Genomic DNA, 16678 nt, shown 5'->3' on the forward strand with positions numbered 1-16678 from the left:
TTTACAGGCCAAGACTAGAGTTCAATGAATACAGAATTTGCCATATCAGGTCAAACTACTGGATTTATCAAGTCTGGTTCCTGGCCTCTAGTAGTGGAAAATACTGGATGCTTCAGAGGAAGGCAAATAACAAACACATAAAATGCACCAAGCAAATCATGTAGTGCTTTAGATGGTGGCATTAGTTTACAACTGCCTCTCACATCTTATTGCATAGCTATGATATTAGTAGGCAAACACTCAGCTAGCCACATCCCATTTCCTTCCCCCACCCCATCTTCTTGTTTTTATTTTAAATCCAGGCACAGTATTTTTTACTAACACCTAAAAGAATGCAAGATGCTACAGCCCATACACTGTGATAGTGCTGTTATGGGAGAAAAATGGAACCATGAACTTTGTATGAGAGGCAAGTATAAGATGAAGTTATTTATAAACTTATACATATTAAGATATCAGGTATGGGCTAATAAGCATATTTACTCAGGTGATAATCTAAGCGGCTGCACACAGTCAAGTTTGGGATTCAGCTATCTTGCTATAGTAGGGAATGTTCCAGGCAACTAGCTGAGGCATTTTTACAGATCATATTTGAACAAATGTGAAGACAAAGCCCTTTCATGGCATTTTGATGGGAAGATATAAAGTACCTTAATGAAATTTCACCTTCAGTTAAGAGGTCTGGCTGACTAAACATGATGCTTGAATTTGAAGGCTACCAACAATTGCTTATACTACTAAAAATGTCTTTTTACTCACTTTTCCACTTCATTGATATCTTTCATCTCTGTACAATGTCATACCCACCTACAGCAACATATACAAGTGCCCAAGAAAAGTGTAGAGCATTTTGTATTAGCTAGAGGCTACTTATGTTTTATAGGAAGTCACTTTTTTTTTTTTAAAGTGTATAGAGCTGGTGGAGGTTAGCAGATTTTATTAGACTTAGTTCTGCACAATTACTGCTTCCTTTCACCATGCTAATCTGCATTTGTGAAAAGGCATATAAAAAGAACTGCTAGAGACAAAGTGTTGAGTTAAACATTAAGTTACCATGCAATCACCCTGTTCCATAAGGTTAGAGTAAAAGTTAGTTTACTCTGGGCACATTAAAAATGTTTCCTTTTTATGTACATCAGCCTACGTCAGGGATACCCAAATGCCAGCTGCAAGGCAAGGATATTAATCAGATGAACTCTAACTTTTCATTATGAGTTAAAAAGCAATTCTTACTCAGTTTCCCTGTAACATCTGAGAACAACCAGGCATGGTTATGGGTATTTTTATTTGAAAAGTACCTAGTTTATATGAAATAAGGTGCTGCCCTACAGCTCTTGAGAGGTTGTCAATGCACAAAAGTTGCCTCAGTGTCAAAGTTTGCTTCCACTCTCCTCAATTTACCTCAAACCTGCATACAATCAATTACCAGAACAAGACGACCACTTATAGTCTTTCCCCTCTTCCCCGTATGACAAAGCTATAATCAGGCCAAAAAAGTGACTACTTCTGGGGAGAGAAAAGCTTTAGATCATAATCTATGCTTCAGACTAAGAAGATATGAGTCATGTTCATGTTAGAACTTCACGATTTGGATTGTCCTCTCCATTCACAAGTTGTTTTAAAAAAAAAAAAAAAGAAGGAGAAGGGCACTCTTACTAACTTGAGTGAATTTTCTTATGCTGTGCAATCAACAAACTATGGAAAACATTTTAAAATGCATCTGAAATAAATGATATAGGTATTAGCCAACATTACAGTTGGGAAAATTAAGGCTGCAATGACCATTGCATTCTGAAACCCTCTATTCAGTTAGACAATAGAGACAAATGAAGACTATTTCTGGATCCCACTAATCTCCCAAATTTTTCCAGATTGATTTTGCTTCTTCCTGTTGGTTTATGAAGCCTGCAGAATTCAAGGAAAAAGTTACCTGGTTTCTGTATTTCTACATCTTCCAAGTTCTTATTTAATAGGTTTGACATTTCAAGAGAGTTAAGCTCCTCCAACATGCTTTCTTTCTCCTCTTCTGGGCTCCTAAAGCTTTCGTCATCTTCAGTGTGAGAGTCTGATTCCCCTGACTCATGGAAGATCTGACCTGCTACAACACGGGTTCCTGTGGAGCGGTCCCCCACCTGTTCTTCTGAAGGCAAGGAAGTCTAGAGAAGAAGAGAGTAGAATTTAGGATACTAGTCCTCTCATTGACTACTACTATTCAATTTTACCCCTTTTTAGTTTATAAAGCCTACCAGGAAACTGAACTTAATATCAGAGGGGAAGATGTGTTAGACTGGATCTGTAAAAAGCGACAAAGTCCTGTGGCACCTTATAGACTAACATACATATTGGAGCATAAGCTTTTGAAGGTGAATACCCACTTCGTCAGATGCATGTGTCATGTGGGTATTCACCCACTTATGCTTATGCTCCAATACATCTGTTAGTCTAAAAGGTGACAAAGGACTCTGTTGCTTTGAACTTAATATGTTACTTCTCATTCTTGAGCTTAAGATAAATGTGTTGAATTGTTTCTTTCAGCACCTATTTCCCTCTTCCCCTTTAATTCTTATAAAAACACCACACCTCTTTCCACAATGGAGATGTCCCAAAATTCTTTCACAAAATTGGTTGCTCTTCATTCATGCAGATTGTGTGTACATCACTTCAGCTTATGTGAAAAATGGAGCTTCATTTGCGCTGATTTGGAATGACCTGTTTAAAGCTAAGGCACTCAACTACAGTCTTGGAAGTATAGCAGAAGGGGAGACTAGTTCCCTTTGTACTTAAGGGAAAAAACTATCCCAAAAAGTCACAGGAAAATCAAATTTGGACACATGGACTCAAGTATTTAGTGGAGAGCTGACTGTATAAGGCTTTCTAAAGGGGAATCCTTTGTCCCAATGAGAAACAGCTAAGTAGACTGAAATTTCTCCATACAAAGGTAAAGTTCTTCCTGTACTGTCTTGTCTTCCACCAACAGTTCCTGACTTCATGTTTGAGGTATTCCATCTGAATTGTAACAGACTTTTCTATTACACTTAATTGAAAACTTCCTAAGGGACTTCACTTGCTCTATCAGTTTTGTAATATTAGTGCTCCCAACAAAGTTTCAAGTCTATCACTCTTTGACCACAATTCTTTGTTTCCTCTCTCCTAAAATCTCCCATTTATAGTCTAATATTTGTGAAAAATTAGAAGGCAAGTTGTCTACCATTTAGAGCAAAGAACTACAATTGAAGACTGATGGGTTTTAGCCCTAATAGAGCCAAATAAGGAGGGAGAAAGAAGTGGAAAAAACCTTCACCCCACCTAGTCTCTTCGCCTCAGTTTCCTCACCTGTATGACAGGTATATTACCTATCTGACAGATATACTGTAAGGCTAAATTTGCATCTCTTAAACTTTGACGAAAGGTGCTACAAGAGTGCATCATAAGGGAAGACAATCTTACCTTTGCACTAAACCAGCTTTCCCTATACTTAAGGCTGTGAGTTTGTCACGGAGGTCACAGAAATCACAGATTCTGTGACTTTCCTGGACATCCGTGGCTTCTGCAGCAGCTGGTGCAGTTGGCCCGGGGGTTGCCTGAGCAGCTCGGGCAGCCTGTGAGCCACACACACTGGTCACTGCTGGGGCAGTCTCAGTCAACCGCCCCACTCCCCCCAGCCCCAGCAGGAGTTTGGATGCATGTGAGAGGGGCCTGAGGCACAGGAGGGGGGTTAGGGCTCTGGGCGGTGCTTACCTTGGGGGGGCTCCCCGGAAGCAGCAACATGTCCCTCCCTCAGCTCCTAGCTCTGCGCACTGCTTCACTGCCCCCTAGCTTCCATTGGCCACAGTTCCCGGCCAATGGGAGCTGCAGAGCCAGCAATTGGGGTGGGGGCAGCGCGCTGAGCTAGGAGTTGAGGGACGGACATGTCGCTGCTTCCAGGGAACCTGAGGAGCTGGGTAGGGAGCCTGCCAGCGCCCAACCCCAGCAGTAGGGGTCCCAGGCCATGCACCCCCTCCGCTACCCCAGATTTAGGCAGGGGTATATAGTATGTCACAGGTGCGTCATGGGCCATGAATTTTTGTTTACTGCCTGTGACCCGTCCATGACTTTTACTCTAAATACCCATGACGAAAACGCAGCCTTACAGATGCTACAATTTTAATACTTCCATAGGTCTTTATTATTATTAGTTAACTAAACCCTCAATACACGAGGTAACATATACTTTTTTTCAAAGAGGTGAGCTGAAGTTCAGAGATGTTAAGTGACATGACCAAGGTCATATAGACAGTTAGTGGCAGTTTCTAAACAGACTCCATTGAGTTCTGATTTTCAGACTCTTGTTCTAGTTCAGCGGTTTTCAAAGTTTTGTACTGGTGACCCCTTTCACACAGCAAGCTTCTGACTGCGGCTCCTCCTTCCCTTATAAATTAAAAACACATATATTTAACACCATTATAAATGCTGGAGGCAAAGCAGGGTTTGGGGTGGAGGCTGACAGCTTGCCACCCCATGTAATAACCTCATGACTCGCTGAGGGGTCCTGACCCCCAGTTTGAGAACCCCTGCTCTAGTAGCCCCACAAAGAGGGAGAAGAAAATGGAATGCATTATTGGGTGAGACTTATTGCTTACCTTTGAGTCTAATGACTCATCCTGACTTCCTTCTTCATCTGTAAAGAATTTTAAAATTTAGTTCAGAAGCTATTTTAACATGTTATTGCCTAAATAAAAAGCAATAAATTTAGCTAGAACAAAACAATATTGCTTAGCATTACTCTTTTGAGATATTCTAGAGTTCGCTAGTACACCTAAAAGGCATTTAAATTAGAATTGCTAAGAAGCATCAACTTTTAAGTTGCCAGAGAGTTTAATTATCGAAAGGCATTGACCAGGAAAGCCATGTTATCATCTTTTTAGTTAGATATATTTAAACATGGTTCTCAGTAGAAAGGTGCCTATGTGGTTTAACAGGCCAGCATATTCAAAGCCTCAGAGTGGAGATTTAGTCATTCAAATAGAACAATGTCAAGTTATCAGGGCACTAGACCATTATGTTGTCATACAAGGATCCAAATTTAGTTCCAGCCTGCAAACAAAAAACAATCAAAGCCTGTTCAGCCCTGGGGAAAGAGGTATTTGTTAGACTCTAAGTCAGCAGAAAGACAAGGAACTCTAGAACACATAGTCTAGAGTTTGTTTTTATGATCTCAGGTAAGAGGGAAATAGAATTGTTTCACAGATCTATTTTTAGCAGCTTCAAATGTGTTTTGTAGACTCCCGTATTTCTCATATTGATTTTCCCTGGGTCCTATATAGTTAACGCACTCACTCTATCATAAACAGCTTTTCTTATTTTTTGTTTGCACTAGTCTCCTTGATCAAGAGTCTCGAGTTGTCACACATGATGTGGGACCTTTGCAAGTATGAGAGGAGACCTGAGCATTGTATCATACCTAAACATAAAATACAACTTGCATAAGCAAAAATACAAGATAACCCCCCAAAATACAGCAGTGTGTTAAAACACTGAATATTTCACTTAAACCAAGAGTCAGGACAAATAGAGTTAAAACTACTAGTCTGTCCTTAACTCACCTTACTATGTCCAGATTATGCATTGCAGAGCCTTAAAATGGGAAATCTATTGTACTTCAGAAGAGATGGAACAGGCTGAGTTCAGAGAGACAAACCTTACTCTCATCAATTTAGGTACCCTTCATATAAAATAATAGCTGTTCAATACCTTGAATACAAAATTCTATTTGAAGTGCTAAATATATTAGCCACTTAAGGGCTGCTATATATACAGTAAGTGGAATAAAACACATTTCTGCTATTAACTTACACACATTGCCTTTGGAGCAAAGATGTGCTGGTGGAAAACCAACAGAAGTCCACCACATTCTGCTGCAGCAAAGGGGCTGAATACTTGCAGATTTTCTATCCCTAACAGCTCTGAAACAAGTGATGGAAACTGCGATGAACATGATATTTTACTGAATTCACAGCTCTGATGATTCTACTGACACCATCTAGGAAGCACTACAGTTTACTGCCATGCAATAGCCAGTGTTAGAAGTCAGCTATTAGAAGCTGATGCCCTTGCCCTTGTTTGCTTAGCCTGACTTCCTGTCATGAAAGATAAGTATCAGGATTTATTCCCGAACCACTCAGGCTTGCCCTGGCAGATTCAATAATGGCAGTAGGAAATTATAAAGGCACCTTAAAAGTTTAAGAAAGGAGCAATGCCAGCTGTATTTTCCATTCTGAAGCAGACTGTAATGCTTTTCAACTCAATCTCACACACTGCAATTACTTCTCCCACTACTGGAGTGCAGCACCTTCATGGTGACACACAGTGGATTTTTAGAAGCGCATAGTGAAACTGCACATCAGTTTAGGTAAGAAAGTTAAGAATCCAATATCTGTTTTGAAAATGTAGGGGAAATTAGGAAGCAGAATGTAATTAGCAGTTGGAGTTTAGATAAAAAGAACAGGAGTACTTGTGGCACCATGCTCAAATAAATTTGTTAGTCTCTAAGGTGCCACAAGTACTCCTGTCCTTTCTGCGGATACAGACTAACACGGCTGCTACTCTGAAACCGGAGTTTAGATAGGACACTCAGATTAACATCTTCACTTTTGAAAGTGGTATAGTTTAGGCCACGTCTACACTAGCGAGCTTACAGCAGAGCAACTATACCGATGCAGGTGAGCCGCTGTAAGAATGCTTGTGTAGTCACTCTATGCCGACAGGAGCTCTCCTGTTGACATAATAAAACCACCTCCACAAACAGCAGTAGCTATGTCAGTGGGAGAAGCTCTTCCGACAACATAGCCCTCTGCACGCTGCCACGTATGCCAGCAAAATCTAAGCCACAATAGATTTTGATGACATAAGTGATAGACCTGGCCCTAGTGTTCTAAATACAGACAAGCAGTCAGGAATCCTATCCCATCTTGCATTTTAATCCTGACTTTGACAACCTCTATGGCCTTGAGTAAATCACTTATCCCCAGTGAGGAAGGTCAGGTTACAATACAATGGGATTAACTGCTTGCAAAGCATTCTGAAGATGTCAGCAATACTGTTTAATGCGTTACAAGCCCAAGGATATTTTTAAAGGCAACAACTGGTTAGGACATGAGCTTTAGGTGTCATCTACAGGTTCATTGTAATCATCAAATATCAGCTAATATGTTCCTAAAAGAAAGATTTAAAAATAGCACTGATAGCCCCTCATTGCTAATTGACATTGCATATTTTATACACACACACACCTCTCTCTCTCTATCTCTATATATCTATATCTATATCTATATCTATATATATTCCAAGGCGAAAAGGTACCATTGTGGTCATATAGTCTGACCTTCTGTACAACACAGGCCAGAGAACTTCCCTAAAACAACTCCCAGAATTCTATTTTGATTGAAAAATTGCCAGTGATGGAGAATCCACCACAACTCCTGGCAAGTTGTTCCAATGATTAATTACGCTAATTGTCAAAAATGTACACCTTATTTCCAGTCTGAATTTGTTTAGCTTCAACTTCCAACCACTGGATCATGTTATACCTCTCTCTGCTAGATTGAAGACCACATTACTAAATATGTGTTCCCCATGTAGGTACTTGAAGATTGTAATCAAGTCACTCCTTAACCTTTTTTCTTAGTTAAGCTAAATAGATGGCGCTCCTTGGGTCTATCCCTGTAAGGCATGTTTTTTAATCCTTTAACTTTTCTAGTGGCTGTTCTCTGAACCCTCTCCAATCTATCAACATCTTTCTTGAATAGTGGGCACCAGAATTGGACACAAAATTGGAACACCAGTTGCATCAGTGCCAAATACAGAAGTAAACTAACCTTTTCACTCCTACAAGATTCCCATTTATGCATCTGAGCATTGCATTAGCTCTTTTGGCCACAGTATCATATTGGGAGTTCATGTTCAGCCGATTATCTACCACACACTCAAATCATTTTTCTGAGTCACCACTTCCCAGGATAGAGTTTCCATCCTGTAAATATGGCCTACATTCTTTGTTCTGAGAAGTATACACTTAGTTATATTAAAAACATACTGTTCGCTTGCGCCTAGTTTACCATGCAAACCAGATTGCTCTGAATCAATGTCCTGTCCTCTTCATTATTTACCACTCCCCCAATTTGCGTGTCATCTGCAAACCCGATCAGTGATGATTTTATGTTTTCTTCCAGATCATTGCTAAAAATTTTAAATAGCAGAGGGCCAAGAACAGATCTTTGCGCAATCCCACGGGAAGTACACCCTCTTGATGACGATTCCTCAGTTACAACTACATTTTGGGACCTATCAGCCAGTTTTTAATCCATTTAATACATGCCATGTTAATTTTACACCGTTCTCATTTTTTAATGATGTAGTATCAAGTCAAACACCTTACAGAAGTCAACATCTTACTTTTATTAACCAAACTCAATCTCAAAAACTATCCAGTTAGTTTGACAGGACCCATTTTCCATAAGCCTATGTTGATTAATTACATTACCCTCCTTTAGTTCTTTGATTAATCAAGAGACTTTATTAATTGTATGGCAAAGTCATACAAAAGCCAAGTCACATACAGAACAAAATACCAATAGTCTAAAAGGGTGTATTACCTCCATACACATTCTATTCAATGGGCAAACATTGGTTAATAATTCCCTCTTATTTCCAACAGTGACCTACCACTGCTCATTAACAACAATTACATGTATATAGGGATATGAATGTAAAATTAAGGTGGGAGGGGTAAGGGGAATAAGTAGTACAAACCAGGACTAAATTCGTTTTGTTTTTGTCTCAAAAGCAAAACAATTGAACTGTTTCATTGCAGTTGCATCATGTAGCTTCTTTGAGAAGAATCAGCTCTAAATTAACAGGTTGCAGTTATAACACAGTTAAGAGGCTGTTACACAGATGTTCTTTCCAAACCAGACTGCTAAAACAAGGTAAAAACAACTTTAATTTATTTAGCTGTACTGGGCCCTTAAATGATTTTCCAGTTAAATTAGGTGGACTAACTTGCAGTGATACTCGATAATGCTAACAGCAAAGGGATCATTTACAGACCTACAATTCTTGACACAGGACTGCTGAACCAGTACATGGACATTACTGTTATAATTAAAAGCATGCCTACATTGAGAGATAAGATCTTTTGGAGGTGTTAATGAGGGGCTAGTGGTAGGTCACTATTAGAAATAAGAGGGAATTATTAACCAACGTTTGCCCATAGAATCACAGACACTATAATGTTTATGCACTTGCCAAACAGTGATTAGAGCTAATTGTTCATTTGCTTTTCTAAATGCAAATCCAAGCTCAGAAAAAGTGGGTCACTTACCATTTGCTGGATCTGTTTCAAGGGTTGCCTAGTGCTACACATGCTAAATCTGAAAGGGCTGATTAGAAATTAATCCTACCATTTTTAAGCAAATGGAGGGATAGTGCAGATTATTAAAAGATAATGAGCCAACAGTACAAGACAAACAAAACATTTTAGTTAGAAATTTAATGCAAAATTTCTCCATCAGGCCTGAACTTTCTTGTACACCAAATGAAATTCTACCTACTTAAGTATGAGGCATTTCATGAGGATTAATTACTTGTTTTGCCACTTCTTTTAAGCACTCACATGCTCAAGAAAACCCAACCTATTAATGATGAAGAAAGAGTACTGATAGTACACACTAACCACATTAGAAGTACTTCTAGGAACAAGGGCTGGGTAAGACATTTTTAGTACTTTATATGAGGAACCAGAAATTAGGAAAAAAGTTGTGCAGTGCAGGCCACCTGAGCGTAGACCACCACCAAAGGTCAGACAAGTTTAGCCTAGATTCCGGAAGGGGGAAAAAAAAAAAAAAAAAGGACAACTCCGGTGTCTATGTGCAAAGCTGTGGAAGAGTCAGCAAGAGTAGAGAAATTCTGCTAGGTTTGGTCTAGAAAAGCATTAAAATTACAGGTTAAGATGGCTACTCATCCTTTGGAAATAGGCAGAGATCTAGTAGTGCCATAAGGAATCTGCTAAAGCCTCATGAATGGCCCAACTTATCTCTGAGAATTAAGTTTTTCCATCCAGATTTTTGTAAAAGATCCAAATTCTGAACAATTCCTCACAACCCAACCAATACTCAAGATATTTCCGTAATAGACCATCAGTGCAGGGCCTTGTGTGTTTTTATTAACTAGGGAACATTTCCTTCATTGGGGGGGAGGGGGAGGATTGATTGTTTACTCTTTGGAATAAAATTTGGCCTTTACTTATTTAAGAAAAAAGAGAGGATAAACAAACATGAAACATTAAAAAATGACTTTCCTCATATGGATAGATTTTTCTGACTATGCCAAATTTTGACACAAAATGCACTTCAGGTAAGAGACACCTGAACCAAGTTTGTACACAATGCATGCTTATTACAGCCAATCACAAGGCATGCAGTGATTCAGTAAATGTCACTTCTGGCTGTTGCCTCAGCAAGGTTAGTTTCAAGTTGTCCTATTCAGTTATTTGTCCCACCACTATTCCGTTAGTGCACTGCAAAGACTGTAGTCAGTCAGTATTAGTCCTCTTATGGCAACACTCAAGGTTCCTTCAAACTCCTTTCGAACTACTGGCTGAACTTTTCCAAAGCTACCTCTACAGCAGTCCCCTTCTACAAATTATGATCTGGGATTTAGGAACTTTGAGGGAATATTTATTTTTGTATGAACAGACTTCAGCATACTACTTCCCACTCAAGTCAGACAGTAGGAGCACAGCACAGCAGCAAGAACGGAATGGAAAATACCTCCTCCTCAGTCGGTGGGAGGATGAGACAAAAATCCCACAAACAAGCCAGGAATCAAACTTGCATCTTCAGCATAACTAGTGCAGGACACAGCCTCAAATCAGATCAGCAATAGCTATATGCAACAACAAAAGAATAAAGGATAAAATTTTAGGTGACAGTTATTTGGTTTTGAAATTTTAGTAAAAAGGAATGAAGCAGAAAAAACACCATTCTGATAGCTCACAAATACCAGAACACCTTGAAGCACAACTGAAACATTTCCAATATGTAACAGCAGCAAATGATGTGAAACCTAAATGTGTGTGTACACAAACACAAAATTAAATAAATACACACACACTCTTCCCATAAGCCCATGATTATATTGAACCTTCATAATTAAGAATCAGATTTATTTTATCCCGGCTTAACCCATCTAAGTGTTCTCACTGGAGGACTGTCAACATATTAAATAAAAAGAATGTGATTAAAAACGAATGGATAGCATTAGCAAGTACAATACTGTGACTGAGGCAGTGGGTAAAAAAAACAACCAGAACTGTATATGAAAGTCTGCAGAAACATCTCTAGACTCAGCAATTTCAGCATTTGTATTTTACACAGACTTTTTTGGAAGCCACTTATGAAGCCAAAATAATGAAATATCAGGCCTTCTCTTAGTACTTCCACAATCTGGGAACTGACTTGTTGCAGGAAGATCAGTAAAACCTAGTCAGGATTTATTTCTGACTCTGAGACATGAAATAAACCAACACATCAACACAAGTATCATACTCCATAAACATACCTAGAAGAACCTAAATAAGTCAATAAAGGAGGGAATGATTTGGAACAGTCTTTTTCAGGACCCCACTAAATAACTGTTTAGATATCTCCATAGCATATCTCCATACTCAATACAGATTAAACAAAAGCAAGCTCTTCTTTACAGTGCTGGTTGACAATCATCTAATAGCAGGAGGGAGTCCAACAACACCAGAGATTGCAAACTCTACCAACAAGTGGTGTGTATAGAATTTCAACCAAAATGGTAGATGTAATCCTTGCCACATCTTCCAGTTGCTCCCCCCGATTTACCAGCATCTCATCAATTTTATCTGGATTGAGCTTCATCAAGAGAGTCCTCATCTAAAGCACAATCTCTACCAAACAAATTTACATCTTATTCTGTAAACAGATGGTGAGGCTCATTCATTTGAGGCCTAATACTTTTCTTGGCATAACAGCAAGCAAGCATGGAAGTCTCCAATAAATTACTGATTTGAGCAAAGTTTAAGATTTTCCTTAAATTAAGATTTCAAAGTAGGATGCGAGTCTTGGTTACAAGGCCAAAGACAGTACTTGATAAGTTATGTACCCAAATAGAAACCTTATCAAAAACTCTTGAATCCAGACAATTAAATTGTAGATTCAATAATTTGAGTGAGGCTTCTCAGAAATCATTTTTCCACAACCCATATGATTCAGGATTAGCCTCCAGAAGTTATGGGTGAGTATTTAGGAATTCAAATATCCACTTGGAAGGCCTGCTCCAAGCATAAAACAACTGAGCTAGTATTCAACAGCAAGCCTCTAGGCTTGTACTGGACCCTGTCAAAGAATGTTTCAGGTACCAATATTTTGCAGGATATCAGATAATCCAATAATAACAATCACAAACCAGAACCAGTTCACAAAATAACTTTCTAAAGCAAATGTTAGTTAAGAAATGCCTTTCCAGGATCACAGTGGCTGCCAAAAATCATTATGGTACATTCAAAGCTATATCTGGATCTTGACATGATGACCATTCCAATTTTTAGCCATAGCAACCCCCTTAGCAATATATAACAAACCAAATACATATTACCTACTACAGATGTTTGTACCTAACTTAAGCATCTGAAAATTATAATTTGGTGACAGCATCAAACTCTGCAATACATAATACACAGGTGAATATGTGTTCCAAGCCCCGCTCTGTGCTGATCCACAGAGGATATGAGTTGTTACAGCCCTCAGCTACAGAGCCTTGGCTCTTTAGCTGTTCTTGCTCTTAGCTTTGGATGTCCCCAGAACAAGCCTCAGTATTTCAGCCAAGAGGGCAGCCAACAGACATACATAGTGCCACATGTTTTAAAAGTACCCTATTGTTGAGGCTATTCATTATACCTTCAATATACTCACGATTTAATTTTGTATTAAAAAAAACCCTTGAATACTAGGTTCAAAGTTCAACTACCAGGATATCACACTCAGAGAACACAGCCCTGTCAAAAAAATTACATGCTGCATACGAGCCATGCTAATCACATGCAGTTAAATATCCTGCATGTACAACTGATTGATTCATATGTGGTCGGATAAGACCAGTTTTCATTTTTAATTTCTTTATAAGCACTCTGACAAGTGGTAGATGGTAACTGTATTGGGTAAGTGGGTTATGTTATCTTTTTGGCTTCAGAGAGCTAGATGCTTCTGTACTACACTTTGGGAAACATGCAGGTGGCCAATTATGTTATCTACAAAAGCCGTGACAACAGTATTTGAGATCCAAGTTGTCCTTGAACAAGGCAACCTTAATTTATTAACCCTCTAGTTCAGGGGTGGCCAACCTGAGCCTGAGGGAGCCAGAATCTACCAATGTAATTGCCAAAGAGCCACAGTAATACATCAGCAGCCTCCCATCAGCTTCCCCACTCCGCTCTTTCCGCCCATTGGCAGCCCCCACCCCCCACCATCAGCACCTCCTCCTCCCTCTCCACATCTCCTGATCAGATCAGCTGTTTTGTGTTTCCAGGCATGCAGGAGGCTCTAGGAGGGAGTGAGGGCATGGCAGGCTCAGAGGAGGGGGCAGGGCCTGTGGCAGAGCCAGGGGTTGAGCAGCGAGCACCCCTGGCATATTGGAAAGTTGGAGGCTGTAGCTTCAGTCCTGGGAGTCGGTGCCTATACAAGGAGCCACATATTAACTTCTGGAGAGCCGCATGTGGCTCCGGAGCCACAGGTTGGCCACCCTTGCTCTAGCTGGTAGCATATGCAAAAGATAAAAAGTCTAGGATTGTTTACCAAAAACCTATCAGACTTGACTGTGAGGTCATATTCTTGAGTGACACCTTGCAAGATCACAAATCTTCCAAAAAGCCTCTGTTTGGAGAGATCTTTTCCCCAAAAAGTTCAGGGTGAAGCTGTCTCTGCCTAGGTCTACACTACAGTCATTACAGTGGAACAGCTCTACTGCTACAACTGTGCTGGTGTAAGGTCTCCCGTGTAGCTGTTCTAGGCCGGCATAATTAAACCACCCCAACAATTGCCGGTAGCTATGTCAGCAGGAGATCATCTCCTACTGACATAGCGCTGTCCACACCGATGCTTTGGTTGATCGGGGTGTGTTTTTTTCCACCCGCTGTCCGACAAAAGTGTTATTGTAGACATAGCCTCCGTAGCCAGCTAACATCCCTTCAAGTATCTGAATGTAAAAACACAGGACGTCTGTGTGAAGTGGAGGCTGAGAGGATGTGAATGAGAAATAAATTAAACAATGTAATTAACAAGAAATAAGTATTTGGAATGACATAATTAAGCACTGTGGATGTATTATGCACACTTACAACACTAGAGATGTTTTATTAATGGAAAAAACTCTAGTACTGCTTACTGAGTAAAGATAGGTCTAAATTAGGGAAAAGGGTATTTTAATAAAATATATATATAATATCTAACACATTTTGGTTACAAGATGTTTAAAAACATTGGCACCCAGTGTGGACAATGCTTACCACCTTCCAGGATCCCCCTTAACAGCACTTCACAAACATGCTTAATAAAATCACCTTTTTTCTACTCTACATAAGACCTAACAGATTTGGGGCAGTTGATATGTTAACTGAAGCATGATGTTTTTCAGTCCTTCTCTAAAACACTTTATCAAAAACAGACAAGTGCCTCACCAGCAGCAAACCACAGTCAGAAGGCTAGAAGGTATTGACATGTGTTTCCACGTAATGCTACACCACAAGTTAGGTCAGCCACCTTACTGTTACCCATCCCCCTTTCCCTTCCCCTCACCATCACAGCACCCCATCCGTCCTGCTGTCACCTACACCCCAACATCCCAACACCCTCTCCCCACCTTACCCCCAACTACAACCAGCGCTGGGTAGGCCACCCTGCCTTCCCCCATCCTCCCACCACCCCAACAGTCTCCCTATCTGGTCCAACACCACTCCATCCACCCCGCTGTCACTCATCCCCCACCATCCCGACACGCCCTCCCCAACTGACCCCACACCGTCCGTCCCCCCCAAACTCACCATCCCATCCTCACTTAACCCCACACCGCGCCTATCGCCGGATCAGCCCCCCCCTCCCTGCCCCCCCATCCCGACACGCCCACTCGCTTCCTCTCTCCACGCCCGTTCCCGTGTCGCTGAGCCACGAGTCCCCCGAAGCCCCACGCGCTACTGCCACCCTCCCCCCAGCTCTCGCGCTGCCGTCCCCGAGGGGCGGATACCCCACGCGCAGGGAGGCGGCGGAGAGACGAGCCCCTGGCCCAGCCCGGGAGAGAGACGTGGGGGTTGCACCCTCGGGATCCTAAATACTGACCAGCGGTGGCTAGGCCGCAGCTCAGCAGCGCCGCTGCGCAGAGTAACAACGCCAGCCGCTTCCGCAGATCCATCGCAGGTCTCCTGTGAGGCGACAACGCCGCCGAGGAGCCCCAAGTCCAGCTTCCCCACCCCGCCCACCTGCCTTGAGGGGGCCAATCACGCCACACTAGCTCTAGGACAACAACCAATTACTGTTAGCCGTTCACAGCGCGGGCGGCCCATTGGACGATGGCTTCTCCGACATGGCCACCTCGGATTGGCTGAGCACATTATTTACTGACGGATACTTTCGCCCGGCCAATCGAATCTCAAGAAGGGAAACGCAAACCCGACAGCGCCAGCCCAGGTAGATCAAATGTCCGGACTACAATACCCAGAATGCATTCTGGGCCTATCACCACAATGCCCACAAGGCATGGTGGAGAGTGTGTCATACACCAGCTGAGGCAGGCAGTGTTAGGAGTCAAGTCCTAGTTCACGCTTCACCGTGGGCTGGAAGAGATTTGTGCTCCCTCAGCTGGGGGTGGGGGCGAGGTACAAATAAGAGCTGGTGGGTCCCAACAGCCCTGTATTATAAGCGACGTCCCTTGGACCCTACCAAATCTTCAGCGTTTTATCCCGCGTTCTACAGCAGGGTGTCAGTACTCACCGGTGCATCATCTTTCCACTCTCCTCCCTTCTGTGCTGCGGAGGGAAAGCTGCTAAGTTTGGTTGGACATATTTTCAGGAGGTTGCATCACATGACATAATCTTTAATTAAAGCTTAATCTTTAATAGCTGGGGACTCCAGGACAATCCTGGAGGGTTGGCAACCTAAACAGATGAGGCGGTGCTCAAGGGCCAGGGTTGGGAGGAGAGTGGAAAGATGCACCGTGTGAGTACTGGCCCATTGCTGGACTGGGTCCCTGCTGACTCCAGCCCTTAAGCACAGCAATCACATCTGCTTTCCCTGCACAGACTCTGTCAGGCAGAGCGAGTGTACAGACTGTGTCCTGGAGCTGCACCGAAGGGTGGAGTCAGGAAGGAGCTCTGTCCAGCAGTGGGAGTCATTACTTCCGGGTGTAGAGTCTTTGCCAATAACCCCAGCATGATGCACAGGGCTGCAGGAGGCAAAGACCAGCAACTGTAGTCTCCAACTTGGTTCCTGGCATCCCTGCTGAACCTCAACAGGAGTTGCAGGGGGTCTGGCCCAGCAACTGAGGCCCTGAGTTCTCTGCTACATCCACAGCTGGAGAGAGAGAGAAACCCTAGGAAGCATGGAGGTGGGGAAAGGCATAGGCGCTGACT

At 41.8% G+C, this 16678-nt stretch overlaps 1 protein-coding gene across 2 annotated transcripts in view; it reads right to left on the reverse strand.

The window, feature by feature from the left end:
• SEL1L (SEL1L adaptor subunit of ERAD E3 ubiquitin ligase) overlaps positions 1 to 15522 on the reverse strand; it is a 53425-nt gene extending 37903 nt beyond the window's left edge. For both annotated transcript variants that reach the window (XM_050953253.1, XM_050953252.1), the window contains exons 1-3: positions 15390 to 15522; positions 4620 to 4657; positions 1931 to 2156 (exon numbers count right to left, since the gene is read on the reverse strand). In XM_050953253.1, the coding sequence (XP_050809210.1) occupies positions 1931 to 2156; positions 4620 to 4657; positions 15390 to 15462 (337 nt within the window). In that variant the 5' untranslated portion in view covers positions 15463 to 15522. The remainder of the gene's footprint in view (positions 1 to 1930; positions 2157 to 4619; positions 4658 to 15389) is intronic.
• Positions 15523 to 16678: the final 1156 nt, after the last annotated feature.

The sequence above is a fragment of the Gopherus flavomarginatus genome, chromosome 5, assembly GCF_025201925.1.
Source record: "Gopherus flavomarginatus isolate rGopFla2 chromosome 5, rGopFla2.mat.asm, whole genome shotgun sequence".
NCBI lineage: Eukaryota > Metazoa > Chordata > Testudines > Testudinidae > Gopherus > Gopherus flavomarginatus.